The following is a 26,653-nucleotide window of genomic DNA, read 5'->3' as shown; positions in this document are numbered from 1 at the left end:
CCACATAATAGATTTAACCTAGAGAACTTTTAAGGATCCCTATTCTTATACCAACTAAATTAGAGTATTTGGGGTAGGACCTAGGTATCAGTATTTTTAAGAATTCCCCAAGTGATTCCATTATGCAGCCAAATTTGAATACCAGTGACATATATCTGTGGTTGGGTTTTTAAAAATATGTCATAAATACTCTATGAGGCCCACAAAGCCTCAAATATTTATTATACAGCCCTTTGCAGAAAAAGTCTGTTGACCCATGATATAGATTACTCTGTTTCATCAGACTAGAAGCATTGGTATCACATGAAGCCTTGTTAGAAATGCAGAATTCCAGGCCCTATCCCTGACCTGCATTTTAACAAGATCTCTAGGTGGTTCACGTGGACATTAAAGTGTGAGAAGTACTGATACATATCATGTTGAGGATAATATTATTTATTAAGTATTAAGCTCCTTGATACTTTTCTGACAGAGGTAATCAAGATTGACTACACAGTTTATACATTTTTCAGTTTTATAATCCTTTTACCAAGGGTTATTTTTATATTTCTTAAGCCCCACAGAGATTTCCTAGAGTAATAGATTAATAATTGTTCTATTAGAATCAGATTCCCCTTTCCTTGAATCTGGACTGGGCTTAGTGACATTCTTGATCAATAGAAAGCAGCAGAAATATCGCTCCAGGACTGCTGAGGCTGGTGATGAACACTCCCTCTGGGAGTCCTGAGCTACCATGGAAGATGTCTGACCACCCTGAGACTGCCTTGTTAGGCCACATGTAGGTGCTCCATTTGACCATTTCAGCTGAGCCTAAGTTTTAAACCATCTCTCCTAGGACACCAGCCATATGAGTGGAGCTGTCTTGGACCCTCCAGACCAGTCTACTGCCTGCTGAATATCACCAGGTGACCTCTGTTGATGCCATGTGGAACAGAAGAATCATCCAGCTGAGTGCTGTCTGAATCCCTGATGCACAAAAATGTGAGATATAATAAAATGATTGTTTTCTTAAACCATTAAATTTAGGGTAGTTTGTTATTCAGCAATAGATAACCGGACCACCTACGTAGAACATTTTAAAACTTTTATGGTACTGGAGATGAATTATTAAAAGTTATACTATAAACTTTTAATTTGAGTTTATCCTTATCTTAAGATTGATCATTTTGTATAAATAATCCAGAGATAAAATATAGAGAGAGGGCAGTTAATTGAGCATACCATGTGTGATGGCTTTGTGGTATGTCAACTTGGCTAGGCTAAACTACATTCCCCAGAATTCCCTTTCCAATATGTTTTTGGATAAGTAGGCTACAAGAGTTATCCTTTCACAAGAGTTGGAGGAGGGAAGGAAAGCATGAGCTAGTTTGTACCATATACACACCTTCTCTTAATTATTTAATAAAACACTAATGTAGCTTCTCCTGTGAAGAGATTTTTTTCAGACATAGTTAAAGTCCCTAATCAGTCATTGGGGAAATTATCCTGGGTGGGCCTGACAATCAGTTGAAAGGTCTTAAAAGAGGGTTGAGATATTCCCTGGAGAAAGAAATTCTACTTGTGGACAATAGCTTCGGCCACTGTGGTTTGGATCCCAGCCTTTTTGTGTTCTTCCATTTCTGTCTGCCCTATAGACTCTGGATTTGCTTAACCAGCTCCCCAAACTGTGTAATCCATTTCAGTTCCTTGTTTTGTGTATGTGTATATACTACACAAACACACGTGTGTTATATGTGAATAAATGTGTGTGTGTGTGTGTCTGTGTGTGTGTGTGTGTATATATGTAAGCATGGATACTTAGACATCTCTTACAGGTTTTGCTTGTATGTTTGGACCCTAACACAGATTTTGGTACCAAAAGTGGTTCCAGAGGAAAAATCTTAAGGATGAGTTCTCTGAATTGGTTCTGATTTTCTGGAAAGGTTTCTATAATCTGATAAGTTTTAAAGGCACTAACGAGCCTGTTTCCAGTGGTGAAAGGACACTTCTAGTTCACGGCATGACGTGGCAAAAGGGTTGCACAAATTATCACCTTTGGATACCTGCAATTGAGTCCCTATAGAAGGTGAGGCTCAGGGTGCCTAAGTATGAGATCCTCTAGAACATTTTTGTCAAAATAAGGGGTATAGTGGAGTTGGTTGGTTACTCCTAATTGCCCAGGAGAAAGTGGCCAATGAAAAAGATAAACCCAGGGATTTAACTTCCTTGCTCAAGCTCTGCATCAATGACCTGAAAGCTTCTATATCTGCCCTCAAAGAAACCGTATTCTGTAGCTGTACAGCTGTAGCTGTAGGGTTTCTGAAAACCAAAGCAAGAGTCTCCTCCTGCAAGTGGCTAAATTAAAATTCAAATTGAATTCCTAACGACCTCTGTTAGTTTGGTCCCTAATTGGGAAGGAATGGGTTCCTAGAAATAGGAGGGGGATATATGGGTAGATTATGATAAAGATGGGGAATCTGAACCTCCTAAATAAAACTGAACCATCTTTGCCAGTAGAAGCATTCCTTCCACTTCTGCCTGAGGAAGTGTGATAATTCATTTTGTGTGTCAACTTGACTGGGCCATAGGCTTTCCAGATAGTTGATCAAACATTAAGTGTTTCTGTGAGGGTGTTTTTTTGGATGAGGTTAACATTTTAAATTGGTAGATTGAGCAAAGCAGACTGCCCTCCATAATGTAGGTGGGCCTCATCCAGTCAGGTGAAGGCCTGAATAAAATAAAAGACTTACCATTCCCTGAGTATTCTCCTGTCTGACAGCCTCCAAACTGGAATATTACCTCTTTGTGGTTCTATAGCATCCTTCTGGCCTTCAGACTCATACTGGGATATTGGCTGTTTCTCGTTCTACAGCAGCTTCTGGAATTTGGACTTGAGCTGGGAGGAACAATGGCTCTGCAGACTTAGGATTTTCCAGCCTCCAATATCAGATGAGCCAATTCCTTATAATAAAGCTTTAAGTAGACATCCTATTGGTTCTGTTTCTCAAGAGTACTTTGCCTAATATAGGAAGATGGCTCCTCTTTACCTGAAGAAGCTGGAATGGGTCTCTACTGAGTTACTTGCCTACAAGGCACTCCTGACCCTCCTCAGGACCTGCTTCCCAACATTCCTTTTTGTTTCTAGATCTGTAACTAGACAAGTTGCAGAAGTTCTCAAAAGATGAGGTACTAGTTGTGATTCATGAAGAGGTGTGATACACACCAAAAACAACTGAATAATTTTTCATTTCATATAGACAGAAATCTAGAGGGTGTGTGTAAGAATGGATATTAAGGCTGTGTGATCAAGGTGGGAGGATCATAAAGTTGAATCATGCTGTATTTATTGATACAGGCTCACTAACCAGAGGTTCTGGATTCACTGTTTCAGCTGAAGCAGTTAGGAAGGGCTATAACAAGTTGGTTGGTTGGTCAGTTGGCTGGACCCAAAAGGTGGCCTACATTAAATGAAATTGAAATGCCATGTTGTATTGTAGATGAAGGTATCTGAAGGCTTAAAGGAGACTGCAATGCTAGAGTATATCTATCCTGTAAGACCTGCTCTCCAACCCTGGAAAGACACAACTTTCACAACAGCTGTGAAAAATAAAATTGTGGGGGAGCCCCAGCATCCTTGAAAAGTTCTCTTCTCTTTAGGTCAAAGCTCTCTTCTCTTTAGGTCAAAAATTACAGAGGAAACTGCTGCCACTGAACTAGGATTGCTAAATACAGTGGAGATAATGGGATCCTGAGATGTCAGGGGCTAAATGGTGGCACTTAATTGCTAAAAACAAGGTGTGCACGGTTACCATTATAAACAATGGAGTCAAATTGGTAATCAGACTAGTCTGACTTGCAGAGACTTATGGGGTGGGCTGGTTATCAAGAGGTCCCTAGAATAGGAAAAGATGGCCAGCCTTTTAAATTCTTACTTGAGCTGTATAAGCAGAGGATTTCCAGCCTACTGAACAGATGTCTGAATTGAATTAACAAAACACAGAGTCAATTCCTTCTATAAATTCTAGATTTGAGCCAGTTAACAGACTCAGACCCTCAGACACTGTTACACTGCCAAAAACATATACTGTTAATCCTTCTATGTCTTCCCCCAAAGGGACCTTTACCAGAAAAGTAATTCTGAGTAATGTACTTTAGCCTAGCCAAGTTGACATCCCACAAAGTCATCACAGTCCCTTGTCAAGTTAGTACTCATATATATCTTAAACCATCTCCTTAAACCATACTGCCTAACATGACACAGTTATCCTACATACAACTGAGGATACAAAGTCCTTGGGTGATGTTTCTCTTCTCCTTTGTAATTTAAGTACTAAGATTAATGATCACAATACATCTTATGATATTGATATAAAGGTAGCTATTTTTAAGATGCTTTAGATGGTAAGAGGATAAAACAGGAAGAAAAAATATTTGGTTAATACTTATACAAACATACTCATATCACAGTCCGTTAATCACTATAGACATGTATCTCACAGGAAAAATGAATGACCTAGTACACTGCTTGAAATTCTGTCCATGGGGAGGATTTCCCTTCACCATCATCCTTCAGGGATGTCCAAAGGAAGGCTATAGAGTATCAGAAGTCCACTTTTGAGTGGTAGCTGCAAATCACACAGAGCTCTTTGTAAATCAGGCCTAACAGTTCTGTTCCTTGGTCAACTGGTCTTAGGTGTGAAGACATAGGTATGGGCTGAGAGAGTGAAGGTGATGTAGCAAAACAGAGTCCATAGACATTTGGGCTACTTCCTCAAGCAACTTACTTGTGCCTTCAGGGCCTCCTCAAGCCTAATCTCATAAACACCACTTCCATTTGATAACAGAGTGCTGCTGTGCACACCCAACATTATGGCTTGGTGGATCAGACAGCACCAAGTTCATGATGGGTAAATCAGGTATCATGGTAACTTAGTGGGTCCTGGCCAAATGTTCAGTCTCTACTAGGCCTCATAGCAGGCAAGCTGTTTCTCAAAAGAATAGTTATCCACAGAGGATGGTGTGGCTTTGCTCTAAAATCATAAGGGTCTCTAGGAGATGGGTCAAAAAGGATCTTGCTGTGATTTATGTCATAGAGTGTTCCGCCTGTGTTTTCCTCTATGAGTTTGATAGTGTCTGGCCTTACATTTAGGTCTTTAATCCATTTTGAGGGTCTGTGCTGTGATTTACCTATTAAGGCTTGCTAAAGGCTTCAAACAGCAATCCCATCTACCTCTGACAATTCAAGGACCATTGGATGTGTAGGATCATATGGCCCAAATGACCCAGCAGTTTGCATGGCAGAGTGGACCTGTTGAAGGGCCTTCTCTTGTTCTGGTCCCACTCAATACAGGCAGCTTTTTGAGTCATTTAGTAAATGGGTCAGAGTAGCACACCCAAACAAGGCATAGGTTACCTCCAAAATTCAAAGAGGAACTGTGAACATCATTCTTCTCTTTTAGTGGTAGGAGGGTCAGATACAACACCTTATCTACCTTGGAAGGGATATCTTGACATGGTACAGACCAATGGATTCCTAGAAATTTCACTGAGAAGGGATACCTCTGAATTTTTGTAAGAGAAGTCCCTAAATTAGGAATTGGACTTCTTAAGAAGGTGTCATGGTAAGGATATAGCTTCAAGAACTAGGCGTACCCGGGTTTGACTCCTGGCTGTATCACTTGGTAGCTGTGTGACTTGAGAATGCTCCTCCAGACTACGATTTCTTTTCCTTTTCCTTTTTCCTTTCCTTTCCTTTCCCTTTCCCTTCCCTTCCTTTCCTTCCTTTTCTTTCTTTTCTTTCTTTAGGTAAGAAATGGATTTATTTAGAGAGAAACACACTCCACAGACAGAGTGTGGGCCATCTCAGAAGGCAAGAGGCCTTGGGAGAAACATACTCTACAGACAGAGGGTGGGCCATCTCAGAAGGTGAGAGCGCCCAGACTACGATTTCTTTTTTAAAGGGTATTCTATTTATTTAAGGGTATTATATTTATTTGTATTTAGTTTGTAGATACAGATCTATAAACTGATATGTATTACTGACCTAATAAATATATTTTGGGAATCATCTTTGTTTCTCTGAGAAATCGTATTAATAATACTATTTACTTTACTTCATGTATAATTATAATCAATTTTTAAGTAATTTAGGAATGAATGAAGGCATATTTGCTAGAGCTTATAAGCCAGGAGTTGCTTGGGAAATAGCTGTAATTTATTTTACAGTTCTTAAAATATGGCTCCCCCATATGTTTTGTTCATTTTTCCTGACATGTATTTTAAGAAGGCAATATTTTCCCTTATACCATATCATCCTTACTTTGAGTAGTAAATTAGTGATTATAAATATCCATTTTTATTTCTGTAAGGTAATACTGAGCTTTGCCGACAATGCTGCTTCACCAAGATAACAGTTATGTCATTAGACTGCAAGCATAATATATATATTTTTTATTATCATGAGCAAAAATTGATCTCTGTGTTTCTAAAAGTATTTAGTTTTCTGCTTTCTGGATTTGATGATGTCTAATGTACACTATTTTCTTTCACAGATATAATTTTAAACACAATAAGGGCAATGTTTGTTAGAATAAAAAGCTGTATCATTCTTCCATATTTATTAGAATATCACATACTGTCAATTAAATGTTTTTATTCAAATATAGTCAGTAATTATGACAAATTTGGACCTTTCATAGACTGAACTGTTCAAGCCTGATCAATCTCAATTTGTTTGGATGGTGGTAGTATTTTTAGTGCCATAAGAGGTTCACCTACCTTATGTTAAAATATGCTTATTGCATTATCAGATATATGACATCACAGCACAGGAATGTTGAATTAGTAGTTCATAATAAAGACGCAGACGTAGAGAATGGACTTGAGGACATGGGGAGGGGGAAGGGTAAGCTGCGACGAAGTGAGAGAGTGGCATGGACATATATACACTACCAAATGTAAAATAGATAGCAAATGGGAAGCAGCCCCATAGCACAGGGAGATCAGCTCGGTGATTTGTGACCACCTAGAGGGGTGGGATAGGGAGGGTGGGAGGGAGACACAAGAGGGAGGGGATATGGGGACATATGTATACATATAGCTGATTGATTCACTTTTGTTATACAGCAGCAACTAACACAACATTGTAAAGCAATTATACTCCAAAACAGATGTTAAAAAAAAAAACCCAAAAAACAAAACAAAAAACCTTTTGTTCTAGGTTACACAAAGACTACCTAAGTGACTGAAATAAATAAGCTTACTTCTCTGTGCTTTAGTTTTCTCACTTTTAACATTGGAATACCTACCCAAATTCTTTCTTGTACTGGGATCATTCAGATCTCCTTTTTAAAAAAAAAAAATTAATAAGGGAAGACTAATTCCAGGGATTACTGTAATAATAAATAAAAATAAATATCAGGTTTTCTTTCTATAAACCCATAAGCCTATTTCTAACAATTTTTTATTCCAGACATTAAATTAGTTAATAACAATGAAAAAATGTAAAAGCCACTCTTTATTGCACATTTACAATATATTTGACAATGTCCAAGTTAAAAGAATCACTAAATTAACTACATGTTGGACATGCATTGTTCTTTTAGGCTACTGAGTGTCTGTCAGTCAGTAAATTTTTAATTTCCTCAAGTGAATAATCCTGCAATTGGAAAAGTGTTAATATATTTTGCTAAGTCTCTACTGGTGGGAATTAATCTCAGCTTTGTTTTTTGCTTTTCTTTTTGTGTTTAATATTCTGTTCTTGTAATAGTTTAAAATGTTGCACTAATGCTATTATTAGGTCTCTACAAAAAAGGATAGTCAGCTGTCTTGGTAACAGAAAGGAACATAAGGACATATGTAGAGATAATTGGAAACCAAAACTGAATATACCCTGCTAGATTAGTTCCCAGAGGATATGGTTTATATTTAATGTATATAACTTGCCTGAGGATAAGTGATGATTGACTAAATATATTATCATTAATGATAATATCTACTCAAATTATCATTTAATTTTACATTTTTACTATTTTTAAGTGGAGGGAAAACCTCAGTCTATAAAATCAAGATAAATGTAAAAGTGACATTGTAAAATTAGAGCCACAAATCCCAAACCAAGAACTATGAAATTAACAGTGCGTTGTTGCTAAGTGCTAGATAGATTAGCTCTTGAATAAAGTTTAGTTTGTTACATGAAAAACATTCATAAATAAGTCCATTCTCAGATTTTCTATAAACACCAACAATTTATATAATGCAACATTATAAAAACTTCAAAGCACATTTAAAAAAATGTTTAAGTAATTGTTACCTACATCATTTGTAATTGTTCAACCATAGTAAGGTATGAAAATTCCTAAAATGGAAAGAAAAAATAGCAAAGAAAGCAGAAAACAATGAATCCAATGACCCAGTTCACTGAATAAATATAGATGATCACCATATCCATGTCAAACCACCATCCACGGCTATCATCCTCAAAGTGCAGATAATCCATCCTATGTGCACCATGTGGAAACTGCCTTCTTGTAACTGGAGCTGCACGTCTGTGGAAACCTGGAAGATATATGAACATATTATTTAAAGCTCATTAAATTCAGTTTAAGTGCTCAGAAAGGAAGCTGCATTATGAACAGAAGTATCACGACCAGGGCATATCTTGATTTCATTGAGTGGTATATTGTATTCCTGACAGTTTTATTTTTTTTAATGATAAGCAACTATCAGAAGTCTTTTTTTTTTTTTTTTTTTTCAGTTAAGGGTTTTAAGGGGGGACAGTAAAATTAGCAAAGAGCATGGAATATGGAGTCAGGAAACTATCCTTTTTTTAAAAATTGAAGTATAGTTGATTTATAATATTAGTTTCAAGTATATAACATAAAAATATTTTTATAGATTATACTCCATTTAAAGTTATTATAAAATATTGGCTATATTTCCTGTGCTACACAATATATCCTTGTAGCTTGTTTATTTTAATACATAGTAGTTTGTACCTCTTAATCCCCTACCTCTTCTTACCCCTCCTCCCTTGCCTCTCCCCACTGGGAACCTCTAGTTTCTTCTCTATATCTGTGAGTTTGTTTCTGTTATGATATATTCATTCACTTTAATTTTTAGATTCCACATATAAATGATAACATACAGTATTTGTATTTCTCTGTCTGACTCATTTCACTAAGCCTAATATCCTCCAGGTCCTTCCATGTTGTTGCAAGTGGCAAAATTTCATGCTTTTATTTATGGCTGAGTAATATTGCATTGTGTGTGTGTGTGTGTGTGTGTGTGTGTATGTATAACATCTTTATCCCTTCATCTGTTGATGGATGCTTACATTGATTCCATATCCTGGCTATTGTAAACAATGTTGCTATGAACATCGGGGTGAATATATCTTTTCAAATTACTGTTTTCATTTTCTTTGGACATATACTCAGGAATGGAATTGCTGGACCATATGGTAGTTCTATTTTTAGTTTTTTGAGGAACCTTCATACTGTTTGCCATTGTGGCTGCACCGATTTACGTTGCTACCAACAATGTACTAGGGTACCCTTTTCTCCAAATTTGTTATTTGTGGTGTTTTTGATGGTAGCCATTCTACAGGTGTAAGGTGATACTCATTTGCATTTCTCTGATGATTAGTGATGTTGGGCATCTTTTCCTGTTCCTGTTGGTCATCTATAGGTATTCTTTGGAAAAATGTCTGTTCAGGTCTTCTGCCCATTTTTTAATTGGTTTTTTTTTTTTGATATTGAGTTGTATAAGTTCTTTATATATTTTGGATATGAACTCCTTATTGGTCATATCATTTGCAAATATTTTAGGAGACTATTTTTGATCTGTCATGTACTTGGGGCAAGGTAATTTATCTCTTTGGGTCTCAGATTTCTCATCTATATCATCTGATGACTTAATTCAAAAATTTGTGAGGCTCATTTTTTGATATTGAGCCACATGAGCTGTTGGTAAGTTTTGGAGATTAATCCCTTGTCAGTTGCGTGATTTGCAAATATTTTCTCTCATTCTATGGGTTGTCTTTTCATTTTGTTTATGGTTTCCTTTGATGGGCAAAAGCTTTTGAGTTTAATTAGGTCCCATTTGTTTATTTTTGTTGATTTCCATTACTCTAGGAGATGGATAGAAAAAGACATTGCTGCGATTTATGTCAGAGTGTTCTGCCTATGTTTTCCTCTAAGAGTTTCATAGTATCTGGTCTTACATTTAGGTCTTAAACTCAAAATGGATTAATTTTGTATATGGTGTTAAAGAATGTTCGAATTTCATTTTTTTTTAACATGTAGCTGTCCAGTTTTCCCAGCACCATTTATTGAAGAGACTGTCTTTTCTCCATTGTATGGTCTTGCCTCCTTTGTCATAGATTAATTGACCTTAGGTGTGTGGGTTTATTTTTGGGATTTCTATCCTGTTCCATTGATCTATATTTCTATTTTTGTGCCAGTACCATACTGTTTTTTTGTTTTGTTTTTAAAATTTATTTATTTTTTATTTTTATTATTTTTGGCTGCATTGGGTCTTCGTTGCTGTGCACGGGCTTTCTCTGGTTGCGGCGACTGGGGGCTACTCTTCGTTGTGGTGCGCGGGCTTCTCATTGTAGTGCCTTCTGTTGTTGCGGAGCATGGGCTCTAGGCGTGCGGGCTTCAGTAGTTGTGGCACATGGGCTCAGTAGTTGTGGCATGCGAGCTCTAGAGCGCAGGCTCAGTAGTTGTGGTGCATGGGCTTAGTTGCTCTGTGGCATGTAGGATCTTCCTGGGCCAGGGCTCGAACCCATGTCCCCTGCATTGGCAGGTGGATTCTTAACCACTGCACCACCAGGGAAGCCCCTACCATACTTTTTTGCTGACTGTAACTTTGTAGTGTAGTCTGAAGTCAGAGAGCCTGATTTCTCCAGCTCTGTTTTTCTTTCTCAAGATTGCTTTGGCTATTCGAGGTCTTTTGTGTTTCCATACAAATTTTAAGAACAACCTAATCAAAAAATGGGCAGAAGACCTAAATAGACATTTCTCCAAAGAAGACATACAGATGGCCAAGAGGCACATGATCAAGAGATACAAGATGTTCAACATCGCTAATTAGTAGAGAAATTCAAGTCAAAACTACAGTGAGATATCACCTCATAACAGTCAGAATGGCCATAATCAAAAAGTCTACAAACAATAAATGTTGGAGAGGGTGTGGAGAAAAGGGAACCCTATACACTGTTGGTGGGAATGAATTGGTAGAGACACTGTGGAGAACAGTATGGAGGTTCCTTAAGAAACTAAAAATAGAGCTATCATATGATCCTGCAATCCCACTCCTGGGCATATATCTGGAGAAAAACATGGTTCAAAAGGATACATTCACCCCAATGTTCATTGCAGCACTAATTACCATAGCCAAGGCATGGAATAAACCTAAATGTCCATTTACAGATGACTGGATAAAGAACATGTGGTACATATATACAATGGAATATTACTCAGCCATTAAAGAAAATGAAATATTGCCATTTGCAGCAACATGGGCTGACTTGGAGATTATCATACTAAGTGAAGTAAGTCAGATAAAGACAAATATCATATGATATTGTTTACATGCTGAATCTAAAAAAAATGATACAAATGAAATTACTTACAAAACAGAAACAAAGTCCCAGACTTAGAGAAGGAACTTATGGTTACCATGGGGGAAGGTGGGGGGGAGGGATAGACTGGGAGTTTGGGATTGACATGTACACACTGCTATATTTAAAATAGATAGCCAACAAGGACCTGCTGTATAGCACAGGGAACTCCGCTCAATATCTGTAATAACCTAAATGGGAATTAGAATTAGAAAAAGAATACATACATGTATATGTATAACTGAATCACTTTACTGTATACCTGAAAGTAACACAACATTGTTAGTCAACTCTACTCCAATATAAAATTAAAATTAAAAAATAGCAAATGAAAAAAAATTGTGAGGTTCAAATGTAAATTATTTTCCCATGAGAGCATTTTCTAAATTTAAACTTCATTCATGTTTTATTTTTACAACTACTCTCACAATTAATGTTTGTTACTTCTGATCACCAACTTAACCTTCTATCTTATACCTTGAGAATTTCACTAAGTCATTTGTGCAAAATTCTATAAGAAAAATGTCTTTCATTATGTTTTAGCATTGAATAAACTGGACAGACAAAATGATACTTCTTTGAAGAAACTGAGCTTTAATTCTTATAAGTTTCCAAGCATGGACCTACTTAAGGAGATTATACAGAAAGTAAATATTGAAAGTAAGCAACAGTCCATTTATGACTAAATGAATATGACATTTCTGAGAAATATTACATCTCGTGAAATGCTGTTCTTTTTATTTTGTGATACTTATATGCTAATTATTTACAGTTTGAGTATACTCAGTGGCAACCTGTTTTTGTTGGCTGACCAACACTGAATTTTGTTTTTAGAGACCTTCAAAATTATATATTTTTTAAGATGAATAACCTGATTATTAACCTTTGCTTTGTTCTTATCTACTGCCTACTAATGTATTTCTGTGCTTGTTAGTGTTGGTGAGTGGGGACAATACAATAAACTGAGCAGAAAAGATATATTCTAGTACTTGCTATTAACTCTGGTGGTAAAGGTACGGTGAGGCTCAAGCTTGAAGCAGATTCTGGTTCATCTATTTTAATAACTTGTTATGTAACAATAACAAAAGTAATGTTAAATATTATGCTCTAGATCAGGCTGCTTATTTTGACAGAAAGGCTGCATTCACCTGAGTATTAGTATGGTTACTTAAAGTCAAATTTCTTTGATCAAGAATAATTCTAAATTATTGTTTACATATGTTTTATTTTCTATTTTAAAATAGAAAATGTATATCTTTAAGGTGTAAAGCAGGATGATTTGATATATAATATATAGTGAAATGATTACTATAGTCAAGCTAATTAATATATCCATCTCCTCACATAATTATCTTTTTTGTTGTTGTGAGAGTACCTGCTGTCTACTTTCTTAGCAAATGTCCAGGGTCTTTTATCAGATTTATGGTTCGTATATATTTTCTCAAAATCCATAGGTTGCCTTTTGATTTTACTTGTTTCCTTTGCCATGCCGAAGCTTTTTAGTTTGATGTAGTCCACTTGTTTATTTTTGCTTTTATTGCCTGAGCTTTTGTGGTCATATCCAAAAAACAAAACAAAACAAAACACCCAAACAAATTGCCAAGGCCATTGTCAAGAAGCTTATCCTGTATGTTTTCTTGTAAAGTTTTATGGTTTCAAATCTTACATTTAACTCTTTCATCTATTTTGAGTAGATTTTTGTGTATGGTGTAACACAGAGGTCCAGTTTCACTCTTTTGCATACGGCAATCCAGTTTTCCCAATACCATTTATTGAAGAGAGTATCCTTTCCCCATTGTGTATTCCTGGCACCCTTATTGAAAAGTAGTTGATTGTGTATGTGTGGGTTTATTTCTGGGCTTTCCATGGTGTTCCACTGGTTTATGAGTCTGTTTTTATGCCAATACCACACTATTCTGATTACTACAGATTTCCAATGTAATTTGAAATCAGGAAGTGATACCTCCCACTCTGTTCTTTCTCAAGGTTGCTCTATTTGGAATCTTTTGTGGTTCCATACCAATTTTAGAATTTTTTTTTCTGTTTCTGTGAAAACTGCTGTTAGTATTTTGATAGGAATTGTGTTGAATCTTTATTTTGCTTTGAGTAGTACAGACATCTTAACAATATTTTTTAAATTTTATTTTTTAATTGAACTATAGTTGCCATACAGTTATATAATTATAAAAGTTACAGGTGTACAATATAGTGATTTACAATTTTTAAAGGTTATACTCCATTTATAGTTATTAAAAGATATTGGCCATATTCTCCATGTTGTACAATATATCCTTGTACCTTATTTTATACCTAATAGTTTGTACCTCCTACTTCCCTACCCCTACATTAATTCTTTTAATCAATGAACATGGAATAGCTTTTCATTTAGTTTTGTCATCTTCAATTTCTTTCATTGATATTTTATAGTTTTCAGTGTTTATTTGTAAATTACATTTACTTATATTATGTAGATTAAAAACATGAAATTAAGAAGGATGAGATAAATGTTAAGTGATATTTTAGAATACATTTTACAGACATATTTCAAATAGGTTTTTAATAATTTCTAATGTTTTTGGCTGACTTTCTATCATATTTTATTTTTAAAAATAACTTTTATAGCTTACAAAAAGCTTATACTAGAATGATGTGTCAGCTCTTCTATTTTTTTGTTTGCCTTATCAGTATTATTGTCAATCTGATTTCTTTATAGGAGTCTGTTTAAGTTTCTTGTGCACCTTGTGCTGGTAGTTTAGCTAAAACTAGATAATATCCAAAATCCATTTAACTGGTCATATTAAACTACAAGATATTGCAACACCTGCAAAACTAACAAACTAATGAAGTCAGCTATTCATATTGTCAAACTTACAGTTTTCCTCGGCTAACATTACATACCATCATAACATGTAAGTAAGGATGCCAGTGTCAGTCCTCACTAAGTATTAGTAAAATTTAACTTTTCTTCTGTTTCAGTAATCATAACAGAAATTTTAATGTTATTTTCCCACATTCCAAGGGATTGTCTCGCACCAGCCTGTAGGCATTCTATTTTGGAGAGCATATTTAGGGGATTTCAATCCTAACAGCTATTTACGACTATCTAACTACTGTTCTCTAAACTATACTCAGTATCTTAAAAGGAAAGGGGCCTTTCTGTTTGTGTAGGAGAGAGGGGAAGTGGGAAGAGTTTTTCTCACATTCAAAAATTATTCTAATACATAAACACAAATGTTCCCAAAGCAGTTTATATACCTTTTCAAAAACCTTTCACAAATATAGGCTGGAAAACAGGTAACATTGTTACTGGAAATTATTACCATTACTACTGTATTTTAAAATATGTGATTTTTCTGTCCAAAAGGAATATTTAGAGGCCTTAGATTCTTCAGATTCAAAACTTTCAGTTGTTTGGGCCAAAGAATAACTGTACTAATGGCATAGTTGTAGAAAACAGTAGAACTGAGAGTAAACAAGGCACAATAGACGCAGAATTATGAGTATGGTGATCATACATACTGGTTTCCCCAGGACAGTCTCAGTTACTCTTATGTCTTGGTATAATTACTAATAGTGCCCCTTTCACTCTAGAAGTGTCCTCATTAATGGTAATTTCCTTTATTGGTGGAATGAGGGAAAAAGAAGGCAGTGCAGGAAGACACCGAATTACAAAATTTCTAGCTCTGAACATCAGAAGGTGATGTTGACCCAGACGGCTTATGTAATGTGTTTTTATAGGTAAGGTGGATAATGATCATTACTTGGTTAATTTGTTAAAAAAATTTTTTTAAGTGGGGAAGGAGTGAGTAGGTGTTTGTAATAATTTTGGAATTTCCAAAGCTGTAAATTGAATGAGAGGATTGGAATTTCTAAATCAAAATCAGACTAAAAGAAAATGACCTCACTGACAGTTACTTAGTAAATATTATACTGATTACGAAATTAGAAAAATTGCCAGAATACTAATCACAGAGATTAACTGCAGATTCCACTGTAAAATGATGGCAATGTAAGTACCTAATTCATTGGGCTAATATAAGGATTAGATGAATTAATACATATAAAGCACATTCCTGGCCGATAGTAAAGTTTCAATAAATGTTAGATTCTTATATTTTTATTACTATCGTTACTGCTACTTTGAATATTAGGAAGAAGCTGCTTTTCTTGTCAGTTCTTGTTCTTCATATTATGTCTACCTTTTCTGAATAAATCAATATGCTTACCATTGTTTGTTCAAACAAATGCTGAGAAACTGTTTCCTTCAAGTATGAGTTGATTTCTCTAAAGCAGATAACTTTAAATAGACTGTCAGAACATCAGATACTGAAAATATGGAATTGATTAAAAATTTAGGAAGAGTATACGTGCTATCTCTTAGAGGCTGAGGATTTAAAGATATTATAAGACATGGTTCCTGTCTTAAGAAACTCAGAGTCTAGAACAGTTTCTCAATCTTTTTTTTTTTTCATTATCACTCCTGTAAGGAGAAAAAAAATGTTAAATTTAAATTTATCTCAAATTAAATATTCTAATCAGTAAATCAAATTAAACCAAATTTCTCCTTAATGAGAGAAATTAAAAATAAGGAATGAAATTTGTTCAGGTAGGGTTGAGCTCTTGAGGGCCTCAAACGACCGTAACATCTAAGATTATTTTGGTGCCCCAAGAACCAGTTTTTGCCCCCATTTAAAGTGCATGGTCTAGGAGACAGTACACTTAAAACCATTATAATAACAGTCAATGTATATATTTTAATATATACAACCACTTCATTCCAAAAAAGGATTTGGATTGGAGTTAATGGAGTGAGAAGCTTCTGTACCAGGAATTCACTTTTTCACAGACTTAAGCACAACTTATTATTAGTGATAACCTGATAATAATTAGTTTGTTATCAACACATGGTTTAAAGAATAGTCAATATTATTAGTATATTTTAATTATGCTATTTTAAAGTAAAGGACACAATAAAGACACATACTCTTTTTTTTGCCATAAACTATTAGGAAAAAAAGTGTAGTGCAGTGAAAATCATACTCCTGAAGGAATCAGATGATTTGGATTCTTGTGCCAATATTAAACATACTGATTATTTGGTCAAGTCAAAATAGTTTCTCTATATCAAGATGTTCATATGGTTTTCTTCTTTAATCTGTTAATGTGATGAATTCAAATAGTAGATTTTTTTAAATGTTGAATAATTTTTTAAAAATCTGTTAAAGTGATGAATTAAAGTGATAGATTTTCCAATGTTTTATCATTCCTTCATACCCAGGATAAATTCCGTGTGTTCATGATAATCGTTTTTACACATTGATGAATTCAACTTTATATATTTTATGTGGCATTTTTATGCCTATGTTTGTAAGGAAGATTGGTCTATAATTTTCTGTTTTATGCGATTTTTGCCTGGTTTGTATATCATGATTTTATTGTCCTCATAAAACATGTTGGCAGTTAGGTGACAATTCTCCATGGATCTCTGTGTGTCTGCATATCTTGCAAGCAAGAGGCACTGACTGCCTTTGTTCTGACATTGGCAATCTTGTGCTCTCTTTTTATTCTCTGGAATGGTTTGCATAAAACTAGAATTCTTGATGGCTTGACTAAATCTAACCTATAAAACCACTTGGGCCTGTAGTCTTTTCAGGTGTGGGTGTAGATTTTTAAACACCAATCAATTTCTTTAATAGTTGTTGGTATATTAATGTTTTCTAGTTATTCTTGAGTCCCTTTTGGTAACTTTTATATAGCATTATCCATTCTATTCAAGTTTTTAAACAAATTGGACTAAAATGTTCATGGCTGTGGTACATTTAGGGCTTTACACAAATATTCTGGTCTCCCGAGTACCTGGTTTGTTTGCACTTCCCTGCCCCTTAGGCATGGCCACCAGACTTGACAAACGAAAACAACTGTTCAAAGAAAATGCTGTGTGGTGCTTCTGGGTAGAGCATTTATCAGTTTGAGATCCTGCAGCTGTCTCTTTTCCTCCTCCACAACCAGCAGTGTACCAGATAGAGGCTGCTCTGTCATCCTGGGTCCTAAAGCTTAGGATGATGTGGAGCAGAGCACCTAGGAGTTAAGGGAAAAACTAATTCTGACTGAAAATAATGAAGTGACTTTTAAAACTATTAAAGAAAAGGATGATAATCACAAAAGTTGAAACTGACTTGTTTCCCCACATGAAAAAAAAAAAAAAAAAGATAAAGCTCTTGGAGAAATTCATTGTGTGAAATCAAAGAGTGAGAAAGAACTGTGAAGAAAATCTCCAAGTCACTATCATATTTAGGAAGAATATAAAGAAGAACCAGCATTCCAGAATCTCATACAGGTACTTCTGCCTCTCCATAAATTCTATTTTGTAAAAACAATTTTACCTCATAAGGATTTCTCATATTCTAGAAAACAAGGCATGACCTTTTCTCCCCAGAATATGGTTCAAATTTATATTCATCATCAAAGACCATAAAGTAGGCTCTATATTTTGAAGATTCTTTCAGAGACAGAAAGACTGTCAACAATTATCTCATTCATTTTTGTAATTTTAGCAACTTGCACAGTGCTTATAGTGGGTACTAAGTGTGTTTATTGAATGGATGGATGAATGTATGTATATAAGGATAGACTTCAGAGAGTACAATGAATATATTAGCATATTTCTGAGAATGTCCCAAATCAAGCTTCTCAACTATATTTTCAGAATGTATTGAATATTATTATGAATATATTTGAGGTACATTTCGTAGTTCTTATGAAAAAAACTTTAGAGGTTAATTCAGAGAGCCCTGAAATCAGTATTAAAAAGGGGATATGTCCTATCCTTCGTGTGTGATGGGACAGACAAAAGGTTAAAGCATGGTGTTTTATTGCTCTATATTCTTCATGTTACATAAGAATTTTGCTGTGTCAAAATTTGATTAATATAAATAAGACTTAGTAGAGGTGGAGTGATATTTTTACTCACAAGCAGGTATAGAGTTACTCTGTTAATAGACATGAAAAGTTAATGCAAAATGGATTTTAAATTTCATCTTTATCTTCTATATCTTTAGGATTGCAGGGTCAAATATATTTATTAATCCTGCAAAATTAACTTTTTATATTGAATAAACTAAAATATATTGCAGGTTGCAACATATTCTATAACAACTACTGACATTTCAATATCGTTTTTAAAGTTATTGGGCTAAATTATATAATTCTTAAATGTTTTGTTTCTGTAACCAGGTAAGAAGTGAGAACCATGTGTTGTTGTTTTTTTTTTTAATTAGTTTATTTGGTTGCGCCAGGTCTTAGTTGTGGCAGGTGGGCTCCTTAGTTGCAGCTCACGGGCTCCTTAGTTGCAGCTCGTGGGCTCCTTAGTTGTGGCTTGCCGGCTCCTTAGTTGAGGCATATGAACTCTTAGTTGCGGCATGCATGTGGGATCTAATTCCCTGACCAGGGATCGAACCCGGGCCCCCTGCATTGGGAGCACAGAGTCTTAACCACTGCACCACCAGGGAAGTCCCAGAACCATGTGTTTTCTTTTTAAAAAGTATTTTTTTATTGTGATAGAACACGAATAACATGAAATTTGGCATTTTTACTATACAGTTCAGTGGCATTAATTACATTCACAAAGTTAAGCAACCACTGCCACTATTTATTTCCAAAATTTTTTTCATTACCACAAAGAGATACTGTGTAGCCATTAAGCAATAATTCCCCAATTCCCTGCTCTCCTTGGCTCCTGGCAACCTCTAATCTACTTTCTGTCTCTATGAATTTGCCTGTTCTAAGATATCTCACAGAAGTGGGATCATGCAGTATTCATCCTTTTATGTTTGGCTTATTTCACTTAACATAATGTTTTCAAGGTTCACTGTTACTGCATGATGTATGAAAACTTCATTCCTTTTCATGGCTGAATAATATTCCATTGTATGTATATACCATATTTTTTTAATCCATTAATTTGTTCTTAGATAATTGGGTTGTTTCCATCTGTTGGCTATAGTGAATAATGCTGCATTGAACACTGGCAAACAAGTATCTGTTTGAGTCCCTGCTTTCAATTCCTTTGGGTATATACCCAAGAGTAGAACTGTTATGTCACGTGGTGATTCTATGTTTAGCATTTTGAGAAAACTCCAGACTGTTTTCTTTTTTTTTTCCAGTGCAATATGTCATTTTGCATCCCTGCTAGCAATGCACAAGGGTTCCAATTTCTCCACATCCTTGCCAACATTTGTTATTTTTTTTTTAAAATTATAGTCATTATAGTAGGTGTGAATCTCATTGTGGTTTTGATTTGCATTAATTCTCCTAATGACTAATGATGTTGTGTATCTTTTCATGTGTTTATTGGCTATTTGTATATACTCTTTGGAAGAATGTCTATTGAAGTCCATTGCCCATTTTTTAACTGGGTTGTTTGTCTTCTTGAGTTTTTATATGTTCTGGGTATTAAACCATTATCAGATATAATTTGCAAACATTTTCTCCTATTATGTGGGTTGTATTTTTACCTTCTTGATACTTTCCTTTTGATGCACAAAATTTTTAATTTTGATGAAGTTCAATTTATTTATTTGCTTATGCTTTTGGTGTCATACCTAAGAATCTGTTTGGTCACGAAGATTTACCCCTATATTTTCTTTTAAGAGTTTTATGTTTTATACTTAGGCCACTGATCCATTCTGAGTTAATTTTTGTACAAAGTATGAAGTAGGGGGTCCAATTTTATTCTTGTGCATGTGGAAATCCAGTTGTCCTAGCATTATCTGTTGAAGAGACTATTCTTTCCCCCATTGAATGGCCTTAGCACCCTTTCCAAAAATCAAGTGGCCATAGACATATGGGTTTATTTCTAGAGTTACTATTCCATTTCTATTCCATATCCTTTTGCTAGTATCATACTGTTTTGATTCCTGTAGTAAGTTTTGAAATAGAAAGTGTGATTCTACCACATTGTGCTTCTTTTTCAAAAATTTTTTTTGTTTACTCAGGGCCCCTTGATATTAAGGACCAGGTTTTCCATTTCTACAAAATGGGCTATAGTAATTTTGATAGGTATTGCATTGAATCTACTGATAGCTGTAGCTAGTACTGATATCTTAACAATATTAAGTCTTCTAATCCATGGACACAGGATATCTTTCCATTTATTTAGGTCTTCTTTAATTTCTTTCAGTTCTGTTTTATAGTTCTCAGTATACAAGTAACCATCCTTGGTTAAATTTTTTCCTAGTTATTTATTCTTTTAGATGCTGTTGTAAATGAAACTGCTTTCTTAATATCCTTTTCAGATTGTTCTCTGTTGGTAAACACAACTGAGTGCTGTGTGTTGATGCTGTAACCTGAAACTTTGCTGGATATTTTATTAGTTCTAGTAGCTTTCTCTTAGATTCTTTGGGATTTTCTATATATAAGTTTACTTCTACCTTTCCAATTTGGATTCCTTTTATTTCTTGTTCTTATCTAACTGTTCTGGCTAGAATTTCTAGAGCAGTGTTGAATAGCAGTGGTTAAAGCAGGCATCCTTGTCTTGTTCTTAATCTTAGGGGGAAAGTTTTCAGTCTTTCACACTGAGTTTGATGTTACCTGTGAGTTTTTTTTTTATAAATGCCTGTTGTCATGTTGAGGAAGTTCCTTTCTATTCCTAGTATTCTGAATTTTTTGTAAAAAAGGTGCTTGATTTTGTCAAATGCCTGTATGCATTCTATTAATATGGTATAATATGGTATATAATATATGGTATATTAATCAAAATATTGATTTTCTTATGTTAGACCACCCTAGCATACTTGGAATAAATACCATTTGGTCATACTGTACAGTTTCCTAGTAATTTTTGAAGGATTTTGCATCTACATTTATAAGGGACATTGGTCTGTAATCTTTTTTTGTGATGTCTTTATATGGCTTTAATATTGGGGCAATGCTGGCCTCATAGAATGAGTTAGGAAGTATTCCCTTCTCTTCAATTTCTTGCAAGAGTTTAACAAAGATTGGGGTTACTTCTTTAAATTTTGGTAGAATTCACCAGTGATGTCATTTGGTCCCTGCCTTTTTGGGAGGTTTTTGATTACTGATTCAAGTACTTTATTTGTTATAAGTGTGTTGAGATTTTCTATTTATTCTTAAGAAGTTTAGATAATTTGTGTTCCTAGAAATTTGTCCATTCTATCTAGGTTATCTAATTTGTTGTCATACAATTGCTCATAGTATTCTTGTATACTATTTTTTTTTTTTTCTGTAAGGTTGGTAGTGAAGCCTCTACTTTTATTTCTGAGTCTAGTTATTTATTTGCATCTTCTTTTTTCTTTGTCGGTCTAGCTAAAGGGTTGCCAACTCTTTTGATATTTTAAAAGAACCAACTTTTGGTTTTGTTGATTTTTCTCCATTGTTTTTCTATTCTGTATTTCATTTACTGCCATTCTAATCTTTATTATTTCCTTACTTCTGCTAGTTTTAGGTTTAGATTGCTCCTCTTTTTCTAGTTCCTCAAGGTATAAAATTATGTTATTGGTTTGAGGATTTTTTTCTCTTTTAATGTAGGCATTTATAGTTATAAATTTTCCTCTGAGCACTGCTTTTGCTATATCTCATAAGTTTTGGTATGTTGTTTATTTTTCATTCATCTTGATGTATTTTATTTTTTTCTCCAGTTTTTTAAATTGAATATATTTGACATATGACATATAAATTTAAGGTATCAATTTGATACATTTATACATTTTAATATGATTGCCACTGCAACAATACTTAGTACATCTATCACATTGCATAATTATCCCTTTTTTCAGTGTTTGAGATAATTTTTAGTCTCTCAGCAAGTTTGATGATTGTAGTACAATATTGTTGTCTATATTAATTATGCTGTGCATTAGATCTCTATGGCTTATTTACCACTTGTTGCAAGTTTGGACCCTTAAACAACTTCAATCTTATTCCTCCACATCCCCACTACCCCTTGGTAACCATCATTTTACTGTTTTTTATGAGTTTTTCTTTTTTAGAGTCCACATGTAAGTCAAATTATACAGTATTTGGTCTTTTTCTGTCTGACTTATCTCAGTTGGTGTATTTTCCTCAAGGTCCATCCATGTAGTCACAAATGGAAGGATATCTTCCTTTCTCATGGCTGAATATAATTCCCTTGTATATATACACCACATCTTTTTTATCCATTCATCCACTGATGGACATTTAGGTTTCCATATCTTGACTATTGTGAATAATGCTGCAATAAAAATGGGTGTACATATATATCTTCAAAATCCTGTTTTCATTTCCTTTAGGTATATACCCAGAAGTGGAATTGCTGGATCATATGGTAGATTTTTAATGTTTTGAGGAACCTTCATATTGTTTTCCATAGTGGTTGGACAAATCTACATTCCCACCAACAGTGTATAAAAGTTCTCCTTTCATCATATCCCCACAAGCATCTGTTGTCTTCTGTCTTCTTGAGGATAGTCATTCTATATAACAGGTATGAAGTGATATCTCATAGTTTTGATTTGCATTTCCATGATGATTAGTGATGTTAAGCATCTTTTCATGTGCTTGTTGGCTATTCTGATGTCCTCTTTGGAAAAAATGTCTATTTAGTTCCATGCAGTTTTTAATTGGATTGTTTATCTTTTTGTTATTAAGTTGTACGAGTTCCTTATATAGTTTGGATTTTAACCCCTTGCAAAATTGGCTTGCAAAATTTTTCTCCCATTCTGTAGGTTATCTAATTTTGTTAATTGTTCTTTTGCTGTGCAGAAGCTTTTAAGTTTGATGTTGTTCCATCTTTTGATGTTTGCTTTTGCTGTCTGTGCTTTTGGCATCATATCAGAAAATCATTACCTAGACCAATGTTGAGGAACTTCTTCCTTATGTTTTCTTCTAGTTTTTATGGTATCAGATCTTATGTTTAAGTCTTTGATTCATTTTGGGTTAATATTTGTGAGTGGTATGAGACAGTGGTCCAAATTCATTATTCTGCATGTGTTTCTCCAGTTTTCCCAGCACCTTTTCCCATTGGGTGTTCTTGGCTCCCTTGTTGAATATTAGTCTACTGTATATGCTAGGATTTGATTCTGGGCTCTCTATTCCATTCCATTGTTCTATGTGTATATTTCTGTGCCAGTACCATACTTTTAAAAAATTACTATGGCTTTATAGTATAGTTGGAAATCCAGACGCATGATACCTCCAACGTTATTTTTCCTCAAGATTGCTTTGGTTACTTAGAGTCTTTTGTGGTTTCACACAAATTTCAGGATTGTTTCTTCTATTTCTGTTAAGAGTGCCTTTGGTATCTGATGAGTACTGCATTGAATCTGTAGATGGTATTGGGTAGTATGAACATTTTAACAACATTAATTCTTCCAATCCATGAACATAGGATGTCTTTCCATTTTTTTGAGCCTTCTTCAACTTCTTTAATCAAAGTCTTATAGTTTTCATAGTATATATCTTTCATTACCTTGGTTAAATTTGTTCCTAAGTATTTTCTTGTATTTGATGCTGTTGTGAATGGGATAGTGTTATTTCTTTTCCAGATGTTTCATCATTAGTGTGAAGGAATGCAACTGAATTCTGTATGTTGATCTTGTATCCTGCTACTTTACTGAAATAATTGATTAGTTCCAACAGTTTTTGATTGACTCTTTGGGATTTTCTATGTATAATATCATATTAGAAATCATGTATCAGCAAATAGCAACAATTTTACTTCTTTCTTTCCAGTTTGGATGCCTTTGTTTGTCTTGTCTAACTGCTCTAGCTAGGACTTCCAGTACTATACTGAATAGGAGTGGTGAGAGTGGACATCCTTGTCTTGTTTCTGATCTTAGAGGAAAAGCTTTCAATTTTCTCCATTGAGTGTAATGTTAGCTGTGGGACTGTCATAAATGGCCCTTATTATGTTTTGGTTCATTCCCTCTATACCTAATTTGTTGAGATTTTAAAAATCATGAATGGATGTTAAATTTCATCAAATGAAATGATCATGTGATTTTAATCTTTGATTTTGTTAATGTGATATATTCCATTTATTGATTGCATATGTTGAGCCATTCTTGCATCCCAAAGATAAATCCCACTGATCATGATGTATAATCCTTCTAATGTGTTGTTGAATTTGGTTTGCTACTATTTTGTTGAGAATTTTTGAATCTATACTCATCAGGGGTACTGGCCTATAGCATTCTTTTTTTTTTTATGGTACTCTTATCTGGTTTTGGTATCAGGGTAATACTGGCCTTGTAAAATGAATTTGGATGTGTTCCCTCCTCCCAATATTTTGGAAGAGTCTTTGAAGAAGACTGGTATTAATTCTTCTTAAAATGTTTGGTAGAATTTGCCAATGAAGCTGTCTGGTCCTAGGGTTTTTTGTGTTGGGAGGTTTTTGATTACTGATTCAATCTCTTTATTCCTTATTGGTCTGTTCAGATTTTGTATTTCTCCCTGATTCAGCCTTGGAAGGTCATGTGTTTGTAGAAATGTATGCATTTCTTCTAGGTTTTGTAATCTCTTATGATCCCATTATTTCTGTAGAATCAACTATAATATCTCCTCTTTCATTTATAATTTTATTTGAGTCTTCTCTCTTCTTTTTTCTTGGTAAATGTAGTTATAATTTTGTCAATTTTGAAGAACCAGCTCTTGGTTTTGTTGATCCTATTGTTTTTTCTGGCCCCTATTTCATTTATTTCTGCTTTGATCTTTATTACTTCCTTCTTCTGCTTACTTTGGGCATAATTTATTCTTTTTCTAATTCCTTGAGGTATAAAGTTAGATTGTTTATTTGTGATTTTTCTTAATATATGCATTTATTGCTATAAACTTTCCTCTGAGACTGCTTTTGCTGTATCCCACAAGGTCTATGTTGGATTTTCATTTGTTTTAAAATAGTTTATTTATCTTTTGATTTCTTCTTGACCCACTGGTTGTTCAGAATGTATTGTTCAGTTTCCACATATTCGTAGATCTTCTCTTGATTTCTAGTTTCATACCACTGTGATCACAAAAGATAGTTGGTATGATTTCAGTCTTCTTAAATTTGCTAAGATTTGTTTTGTTTCCTATCATATGATCTAACCTGGAGAATATTCTGTATGTACTTGAGAAAGATGTATATTTTGCTCCATTTGGATGGAATATTATATATATATATATGTGTGTGTGTGTGTGTGTGTGTGTGTGTATATATATATATATATATAATATTCCATTTGTTCTAAAGTGTGGTTAACATTTCAACATATCCTTGTTGATTTTCTGTCTGGATGACCTATGCATTGTCAATAGTGGGGTACTGAAGGACCCTACTATTATTGTATTGTTGTCTATTTCTCTCTTAAGATCTGTTAGTATTTGCATAGTATATTTCACTGCTCAGGTGTTGGGAGCATATATATATTTATGACTGTTGTATCTTCTTGAGTATTGACCCCTTTATCATTATATAATGACATTCTTTGTCTCTTGTTGCCATTTTTGGCTTGAAGTCAACTTTGATATAAATATGGCTACACCCACTTTATTTTGGTTATTGCTTGCTTGGAATGTCATCTTTCATCCTTAGAGTCTATGTCTGTAGTTAGAGCTGAAATGAGTCTCTTGTGGGCAGCATAGAGTTGGGTCTTGTATTTTTACCTGTGCCTTTTGATTGGTGAGTTCAACACATTTACATTTAGGGTGATTATTGATATGCAAGCACTTGATACTGCCATTTTATCTTTCGACTTCTGGTTATTTTGTATCTCCATTATTTTCTTTTTCCTTCTGCTTCTCTTTATGTTTGTATATTGGTGGTTTTCAATGATCAGTTTTTCAGTCTCCCCCTTTTTTACATTTTGTATCTCTATTCCACATTTCTGCTTTGTGGTTACCATGAGGCTTATATAAAATATCTCATAGATAAAATTGTCCTTTTTCTGCTGATAGCAACTTATCTTTTTTCAGCTATAAATGTTCTTCCTTTTTACTCCTCCCCTTTTTATATTTTTGATATCACAAATTACCTCTTTTTGTGCTGTGAATTCATTAACAAATTGTAGCTAT

At 34.4% G+C, this 26,653-nt stretch overlaps 1 protein-coding gene across 6 annotated transcripts in view; it reads right to left on the bottom strand.

Annotated features, from left to right (window-relative positions):
- Window positions 1-7,466: 7,466 nt before the first annotated feature.
- Window positions 7,467-26,653, bottom strand: part of RNF180 (ring finger protein 180) — a 286,491-nt gene continuing 267,304 nt past the window's right edge. For all 6 annotated transcript variants that reach the window (XM_059916459.1, XM_059916460.1, XM_059916458.1 and 3 more), the window contains one exon: window positions 7,467-8,535. In XM_059916459.1, the coding sequence (XP_059772442.1) occupies window positions 8,336-8,535 (200 nt within the window). In that variant the 3' untranslated portion in view covers window positions 7,467-8,335. The remainder of the gene's footprint in view (window positions 8,536-26,653) is intronic.

Source organism: Balaenoptera ricei, chromosome 3 (assembly GCF_028023285.1).
Source record: "Balaenoptera ricei isolate mBalRic1 chromosome 3, mBalRic1.hap2, whole genome shotgun sequence".
NCBI classification, from domain to species: domain Eukaryota; kingdom Metazoa; phylum Chordata; class Mammalia; order Artiodactyla; family Balaenopteridae; genus Balaenoptera; species Balaenoptera ricei.
This window is presented reverse-complemented; position numbering and strand designations above follow the sequence as displayed.